General features: G+C 41.0%; 1 protein-coding gene across 4 annotated transcripts in view; it reads right to left on the bottom strand.

Moving 5' to 3' along the window:
• Positions 1-8,907, bottom strand: part of THADA (THADA, armadillo repeat containing) — a 291,659-nt gene that overhangs the window by 165,453 nt on the left and 117,299 nt on the right. For all 4 annotated transcript variants that reach the window (XM_019549394.1, XM_019549396.1, XM_019549397.1 and 1 more), the window contains exon 30: positions 1,527-1,695. In XM_019549394.1, coding sequence (XP_019404939.1) covers positions 1,527-1,695 — 169 coding nt within the window. The remainder of the gene's footprint in view (positions 1-1,526; positions 1,696-8,907) is intronic.

The raw sequence follows: 8,907 nt of genomic DNA, 5'->3' as shown, positions 1-8,907 counted from the left end.
ACCCCGGTGCTCTTTCCTGCCAAGGCAGGGGGTCGGACTAGATGATCTACCTAGGTCCCTTCCGACTCTAGCTACTATGAAACTATGAGTAAGGAGATGGTCTCCATCCACAGATATCAGCATTAAATACACACACACAAAGAGAAATCGTTGTTGGCAGCCACAAAATATATCACCAACACCACTTTCTCTCCCCCCTTCCATAACTGGTGTTGGGATCCTGATGTTGGGATCTATGGACTCTTATACCCCATCCCAAATATCATACATCCTGTCATGCCAGATGTGAGACCAGAGATCAGGAATCTCTTCACACCTCCCTACAGGAATCCCTTCATATCTTCCTACATCCTGTCTCCTAGGTTGGGGGGGGGGGGGGAAGGAGAAAGAGGGGAGAACTGGGAGTGGGGTGTGGGGGGCACAGTCTCCTGATTCAATGTGAGTGTCTCTGGAAGGAAGGCACAGCTGAGCAAAAGGCTTCCAGTTGTGGGAGGAGGAAGGAGGGCACTTGGCTGTCCTTGACAAACTCCAGAAGCTGAGAGCCATGCAAAGAATTGTTCTCTTTAGCTCTGGGCCTGGAGACAATAATTCCTTGAATGCCTTTCCACCTGCAGAGCCAGGAGACCAAAGGCAGAGTGCTTAGCTGGCCCCCCATGCTGAAGGGGATCAAAGCCACAAGACTTGGTGACCCCCTTGTCATGCAGCCTGGTTGCAGAGCACACTGCTGCATGCCATCACAGCAATTCTGAAGCACTCCAACCAGGGGGCATAATAGGTGGGAGAAGGGGGGGCAGCATCATTTCAAATACTTCAGAAGTTGCATCTGTCCAGCACCTCAGAGTGTAAAAAGAAATGAAAACAGTGCAAATAGAACAAGACAGAGGCAAGGCTGCAGCAAGGAAGATAGATAGCAGAAACCTTTAAAAACAAAAACAAGGCTAAACAGTTACATGTGGGACTGAGAAGAGTGATCTAAATTCATATCACAGATATTTCACCTCTTCATGGAAATGGTCAGAACGACTAAATATGAATAATATTATTTACCCTCTTTTTTTAAAGTCTCTATGGCCCAGGAATTAAAAGCTCTATAGCTGTCTTTCATCTTTGGTTGCTTTTTTTTTTTTTTTATATGAATAACTCTTGTCCTTCTGCCCCTCTGACAGGCATCACATTTCTCACATACAATGCACAGAATTTTTCCAAAAATCAGCAGCTAGAAATTAAGGTGTGCATTACAAGCACAGAAATATGGTAATGACATAAGCTTCTGCTGGGAGTGGGACTAAAATTAACACTTCATGGGCTCTATAGGAAGCAGCACAATTCATGAAAAATATCAAATCAATTTGCACCTTATTAAAACACATTTTACAGCACAGTCTTAGGTGATTTTATGTTGACTTTTAATACATTTGAGAACTGCTTTGGAAACAGATTTTCATACATTGCTCACTAAACTCTTAATTCCCTGTAGACTACACAACTAAACAGCATCAAACAAAAAGAAAGAAAAAAAAACTTACTTGTAGAAGTGTCCCGTGAATAGGGTTCTGTCGTATATGTGGACTAGTATAGTCTGGAAGCCTAGCCAGCAGGGATAGTAAAATAGATGGTATCTGGTTTACCATAACAAATGGAACGAGAGCCCGGCCTGCCATCTCACGTGAACGATACACAGGTGAGTGGCCACATCTGGAAAAAAAAAAAAAAAAAAAAGAAGAAATGTGATGTTTGTTACCCATGTGCAGTGCACTGCTATGGCTACCATTTAACAGTTTCATATGTTCACTGAATACAATTTCTTAAAAAAAAAAAAATCCAAAACAGACATCTAATATAAATGGCTAAATATAATAAATACCAAACTAAAACACTACCTCCACAAATCATATTTATAACACTTCTATTAGCTAGTAATGAAAATGATATATGTCCAATCATGTAAACCAAAACAGGTAAAGACTGCAGTTTGTTTTCCTTTCCTTGTCCTTTTTTAGGCAAATGATGATGGAACCATAGACCTACCTGTCCAGTAACACTCTGCTACCCATCATTTATGTTAATAGCAAACTTAATCATATTAGTTTTACTCAAGTAATTTTAAATATTCCTAAAACATTTTATATGCAGATATATATAAAATACAAGTCAGAATTATAGTAAGACCAAGCTAAGCTGTCAAGCTGTGATATACACTCTTAAGTCATTTACACATTTTCTTAAAAAATACCCGTTGTACACAACAGACAAGATATTGCAAAAATATCTTAAATGGTGTATTGATAAGCTTTGATAGCACACATACATGCAGGCTAAAGACATTTTAATATTTCATTATGATTTATATTTTAAAAGCCCCAAAAGGCCTTAGACTACCCTTTTATGGTTATTTAAAGTGAAAAATAGTAGTAGTGTATGTCAATTTACAGAAATTACTTACAAAGAGTCCTTCCCGCTCCCACAGGGCTGAATAAATTAGCTTAATTGTAAAAATGGATGCAGCTACAACAAGGCTGTATAGGTTTAAGATTGGATCAGGAGCATTAAAATGGTAATTTGGTGTTCCGCTATTTATTCAGCACATTACAGGTTTGAGAAAGAAATCTGAGTAGTTAGCAGATATAAGCAGGACAAAGACCACCTAAATATTTCACAAAAATATGCATTAAGAAGGTCACCTGCTGCAAATTCGCAAAAATTTCTACAGCATTTCCCAGCCAACTGAACACTTCCAGGCCTATTTATATTGAAGGGGAAAAAACGAACAGACACCCCAAGTATCTCTAATAATTAATGTATAGATATTAACTTAAAAGTTTATTTTACAGGAAAGGCAAAATACATTTCCAATATAAAGATTGTTTCCTAGCAAGTGAATTCAAAGGATCTTGATCACTTCACTACACAATAGATGTAGTTAATTAACAGCACAATGTATCTGACAATTTATTCATTTGGAGCCATACTGTGGCTCAAAGATACAAGCTTGTACTGGAAGAACTGCAGAGCTATGCTGCCCCAGAAGCACAACTCTTGGAGCTTTTTCATCCTCAGGATGATACCACGTCCTTTCCATGAGTCCAATTTTTCCTTATCAAATTTAAGAAATCTATATTGGAGAGGTGATAATAGAAGGCAGGGCAATCATTGCACTCTGAGGAAGTGCAAGAAGTAAGACTATGGGAAATCTTTACACCACAATTTAAAAAACAGTTTAACCAATTCTGCATACTGAACTTTTGGGTTTTACCTCTAGAAAGCCTCTAAACCTGCAATGACAAGTGTAGGAAAATAGCGGTTTAGTGATAGCAGGAAACCCCTACCCCTAACCCCCCCTTTTTTTTTTCTTCAGTATGAAGATGCTTCAATTCCACTACACAATAACTTCATTGCAGTAGATAGTGATGCATCTACAACTTGTTCCCATGTTTGTGCCATACTGTATTTTATGTTAACTGAGAGAATCTTGTATATAGATGTTTCTTTTCAAACACAAATAACTCTGACATGGTTACAAATGTTTAGTTTCTAATTAACAGTAACTGTATACTCAAGAATGCTCCTCATGGTGTTTATGACCTTTTACAAATGATGACTTCCCAAAGTAATCTGGCATCTACTCAGAAGAAAGAATGGAAAATGGGAAAAATGCCAGTCTATTCCAGCTAGATACCGTGTGCCAGGGCACTTTCTAAAATAAGATAGTTTGGAGGGGTTCCCCTGCCAATTTAACACAGTTAAATAAAATTAAATTCTATATTTTTTCCTAGTAATATAATTAAATATAGATTACAGGACAAATTTTAAGTAACTTAATTTCAAACCATGTCCTACTGCACCTCGCCTTAAACAGAAGTATAATCACATATTTTTGCTAAGTCATACAATTTTCCACATCAAAATTATTGCCGATTACTGTTATATCTACTACGGAAATGGCAAAAATAACTACAATAAATAATTATAGTTAACTAAAACAATTCCATGTGAGAGGTAAAATGTTCTCAAGCATTAATCTATGAAAGGAGTTAAGTGCCTAAGGTAGGATGTAGGCAAGTGCTTTACTGCTGCCATGTCTCTACTATGAGGAGCAATGGCTGAAGAATCTATGTAAAAGCATGTTACGTCTCTTCAGCCAATTATGCATTGGGTCTTAACTTCAGGAGGTGGATTGCCCTGGATCCACATCCCAACATATTTCCTAATTTTTTCTAGATTGGTTCTGCTGATTTAGGGGATCTCAGTAGATGAGGGAAAAGAAGAAATGCAGGTCTTCTTTCCCGTTAAAAAATTATATATATATGCGCAGTAGTGACTGAACAGTTTGACAAAAATTAGATCCCATGTATACTGGCATCACATATATTACTGCCCTAAATAAGTTCTAACTTATAGCACAAATAGTTAATTGATTCCAGTGATGCTATTCAATGAGTGAAATCTTTGCCTCATTGAAGTAAACTGCAAATTTTTTAGTGACTTCAGTGGGTTCAAGATTTTACACCATGTACATTCAAATTCCAGGAGTGAACACTATTATTCAGAAATCCAAAAATGAATAGTAACAATTTAAACAATCCTAAATTATTAGTAACAAAGTGGGCATAGAGTCAATCTTCTACTTCAAAAACAGGTATTCAGCTACTAATACTGTAGCAAATGTGAGTTAAAGTTATTGGCAAATAAGTTATAAATCACTATTTTGCTGCAAATTATGCTTTCATTAATTAAAGAAAAATGATTTGATGTAATCCAATAATTCTGGACTCTTTTTTTTTTTTGCCTACACAGGTCTTTAAATATTGGTTCAAGAGTCACTTTTCCATCTTACGTTGTGAGCATTTTGCCCCTCATATTCTGTCAGCTAAAATGTTCCCAAACATTAGCTAAGTTAAAACATAAATAAATGTTTTAACTCAAACAATTATTTTGCACAGTTGTAATGTAACAATCTAACCTTATATGTACAATCTGCTGCGATAAAGAACAATGTGTACCATGGAGTTTCAGTCAATCTGCTCTCTAGTCTCTCATTTGCTCTGGAAATGAAAATAAACTTTTACTTTGCAGTCCTGGGCTGGGCTGTCTGCACCAGAGAGCAGGGTTAGCCTCACCCCTCTGCTCCCTAGGTGAGGAAGTGAGGGCTGGCCTCACTGGCTGCCTCACTGCCTGCCGCCTCCCACTTCTCCCTGCCCTCTTCCCCCTCTCCCCCAAGGCAAACCCAGCTGGGGTCTGGGGAGAGGGGTAAAATTTCCCTTCTTCTGAGTATGGAGTTGCGCTGCCCTGCTTGCTTAGTGTTGGCTGTGACTCTGGACTACAAAACCCAGAGGCACCTGGAAACAGAAAGAGGAAGTAATGAGCAACCCTCCAGAGTCCTGCTGCTGTAATTGTGGACTACAAATCCCAGAGACCTTGGGGGCAGCAGGAAGAGGAAGCAAACACATGGCCCATGCTGGCTATGTGGCCAGAGAACTGTGGTCTAGCATGCTCCACTACAGGTATGTGGCTGCATTTCCTGAATCAAAAGTGAATGTCTGTGCATTTTCTTATTAGTTCAATCGTTGCAGCTTAGACTAACCTGCAAAGACTGAATCAATTCAGCCTCAGGCCTTTTGACTGTCTGTATTTAGCCTTAGTATCTCTCCTTAGCATTGTGGTAGGATTTACTGTGCCACAGAGCCTCACTAATATGTATTGATGAGTGGAAGACCAACTTAAGAAAGCTCAATTTTGAATATTAGAAAACAAAATTTTAAAATCATGAATACTGCCTTATAAAATATGCTTAGTTTATTTGGACAGAAAAACTGCAAAAATCTCACAATATAAGGTAACATATACTTGCAGAAGTACTTAATAACATGACATCTCAGAAGAATGATCCTTTTCAGGAAGGTCTAGCTGTGAAGAAGAGCAGCATCACAGAGCTCTATTAGGATCATCTGCTTTTCAAACAAAAGGAGAATATCAGAAGTTTCTTCTACATAACAAAAATGTCTCTCTAAACTGAAAACAGTTTGCATGTCCTGAAGTTTTGTATTCCTTTTTTTCCTGGCATACCTATATAAAAAAGGTTTTCTTTTTTCAAGATATACTATTGATAGAGCTCCATACATGTTTTTAAAAACAACAATATACTACAATTAATAACCTATCAGTGAACTTAATTCTTTTTTCTGCGTACCTGAAATGTGCACCTCCAGGGTGTTGAAGGTATTCCGATTTATGCCACAACCATATTAGAGAGGTCTACCAAAAGTACATAGCATATACTCTGTCACAGTTTATTTCTTAGCAACAACAGGGTTATTTAGACTGGGAATGCAACATTTTAACTGCAGTCTCTCATTCACATATCTCCTGTTATCAGCAACTAAAGTGAAAAAAAAAAAAAAGGATTTATTGCAGAAAAGTGGGAGGTGGAAAAGGTTGAAACAATAGTCAGGCAACACAGTCGGTGTAAACAAGCCATAAAACTCCAACTTGGGGTGGCAATTCTGGCATCCTTGTTAGACCACTTGTAAAGGAGACTTTCACAATATTTGAACCTGGCACTCCTTTCTATAAAACAATATTTCTTCCTCCCTGGCATTTTACAATAAACATGGGAAATGACCCAACAAATCAAATCTAAACAATCTCCAAAGAATACAAAATGTCAGTCAAAATCATTTAAACTATTTGCATCTGTACTGAAACCTAGGAGTATTTTAAAGTTAAAAATTAATTAACAGAAACAGTTTGTTAGTAGCAAGGCCAGATTTAACAAACAACTCCACTTTAATTGCTATGTGATCTTTCTTCTTAATTAACTGTGGGGATTTTCTTCCTGACATGGTATAAATAAAACAAAACATACAAGCAACTGGGAGGTGGGTGGAAGAGGTGCATCTTTTGGGCCTGTTAGCAGGCACTTCATTATTCAGAAAATATTTCCCAGCACTTATGCTCTTCATAGTTAACCTTTGTATAGGCAGGAGAAACTTGAAAACTGGTTTAAGTATAGAGAATACATATTTTCCTGAAGCTATGGCAACACAGTTCAATGGCCTGAAATATAAACTTGCAGACTAGTGAAGAAAGCACAGCAGGTACTTCAATGGCATAAGCTAAGCTGGAACTTGGGGCAAACTTGGGGTGGGGGGGATACACAGGTTCTGAAAGCAGGGGCAGGGCAGGTGTGCAGGTCCAAGAGCTGGGAGGGGGGACCCACAGGGCAGAAGGGCACAGGTCCAAGAACCAGGGAGGGAAGAAGGGGCAGGAGAGCAGCCGCCTTCTACATAATCCTGACTGAGCTGTTGCCAATACATGTGCTCTGCCCATCCCAGGTCTGCCTCCTGGCACTAAAAAAAAAAAAAAAAAATCCCTGCACTCACCAGCTGCAGCAGCAACGATCAGGGCCTCTGAAGGCTTGTGACAGAGCCCCACCCCTGTGCAGCACAGGGTAGTGGGTGGTAGCAAGGATTGCCCCCCCGCCTTGTACCTACACAGCAGCAGTGCAGCTCTACTTAGCAGGATGTTGCTTGCCATCTGGGAGCTAGGGCAGTTCCAGCAGTCACCCAGAGCCCAGCACTGCTTAGCCCCAGTGGACCTAGCACCCAGTGCCCTGCTGAGCTGTACTGCCCCTGCACCATGGGGCAGCTGCCAAATAGGGGAGCAGTGATCCCCACAGCCCAGGCGGCACTCTGCCACAAGCACTCAGAGGCCCTGATTGCTGTTGCTGCAGCTGGTGAGTGCAGGGCTGGTTTTGGGAGGTTTTTTTTTTTAAATGCCAGGAGGCTGGGTCTGGGCAGGAGATGGATCCAGGCAGGGCAGCCTTGGGGGCTTCTCCCATGGCTCCTTCAGCTGTGCCTGCCTCTCCCTGGGCAGGGGGAGCTGCAGAAGAAGCCCCTAGGGCTGCCCTGCCCAGCCCCATCCCCTGCCCAACCCCAGCCTCCCGGCACTTTAAAAGGAGGGCTGCAGGATTGTGTCAAACTATTCCCAGGGGAGGGTGCCTCGGAAATATTCCAAAACATCCCAAACATTTCCAAAATGTTTTGGATGTTTTCGTTTAATTTCAGAGCCTTCCATTTCATTTCAGATTCAGTGCACTGGGTGTAGAAATGGGTCAAAACATCTCCAAAACTAAATGGCTGCCCAAATTTTGCACAGCCCTACTAACCATATCCTGAGCTACATTAGTAGGGTGGTTGCCAGCAGATCAAGGGAAGTGATTTTCCCCCTCTATTTGGTACTGGTGGGGCCAAATCTGGAGTACTAGGTCCAGTTTTGGGGCCCCCAGTACAGAAAGGATGTAGGCAAACTGGTGAGAGTCCAGCAGAGGGCAGTGAAAAGCAGGTGGCTAAGGGACATGACTTCTGAGGAGATGCTGAAAGAACTGGGCTTACTTAGTCTGCAGAAGAGAAGAGTGAGAGGGGATTTAATAGCAACTACCTGAAGGATCAAAGAGAATGGAGCTAAGCTGTGCTCAGTGGTGGCAGATAAAAGAACAAGGAGCAATGGTCTAAAGTTGCAGCAAGGGAAGTTTAGGTTAGATATTAGGAAGAACTCTCACACTAGGATTATAGTAAAGCACTGGAACAGATTACCCAGAGAGGTTGTGGACTCTCCATCTTTGGAGGTTTTTAAGACCTGGTGTGAGGGAGTGGGGCCTAGGAGCGTCCGTGAACTCCCTAGCACCCCCTACTGTCACGTTAGGGTGGACTCAGCACCCTCAGAATCTTGCCCACCACGACTTTGATGACAAATAAGTTGTATGGGAGGCTGCCTCTGTTCCCCTAGTTGACGGTACCGATGTTCCTGCCCCTACTCCGAAATGGGGTATCTCTATGCGCCCCGCCTTAAGGGCTATGCATGCCTCCAACCTCCCCTTCAGCACGCCCCAAGCCTCGCAGCTGTTCCGGG

The sequence above is a fragment of the Crocodylus porosus genome, unplaced genomic scaffold, assembly GCF_001723895.1.
Source record: "Crocodylus porosus isolate Cpor-Errol unplaced genomic scaffold, CroPor_comp1, whole genome shotgun sequence".
Taxonomy (NCBI): Eukaryota; Metazoa; Chordata; order Crocodylia; family Crocodylidae; genus Crocodylus; species Crocodylus porosus.
The sequence above is the reverse complement of the archived record's forward strand: the minus strand, read 5'-3'. Positions and strand labels throughout refer to the sequence as shown.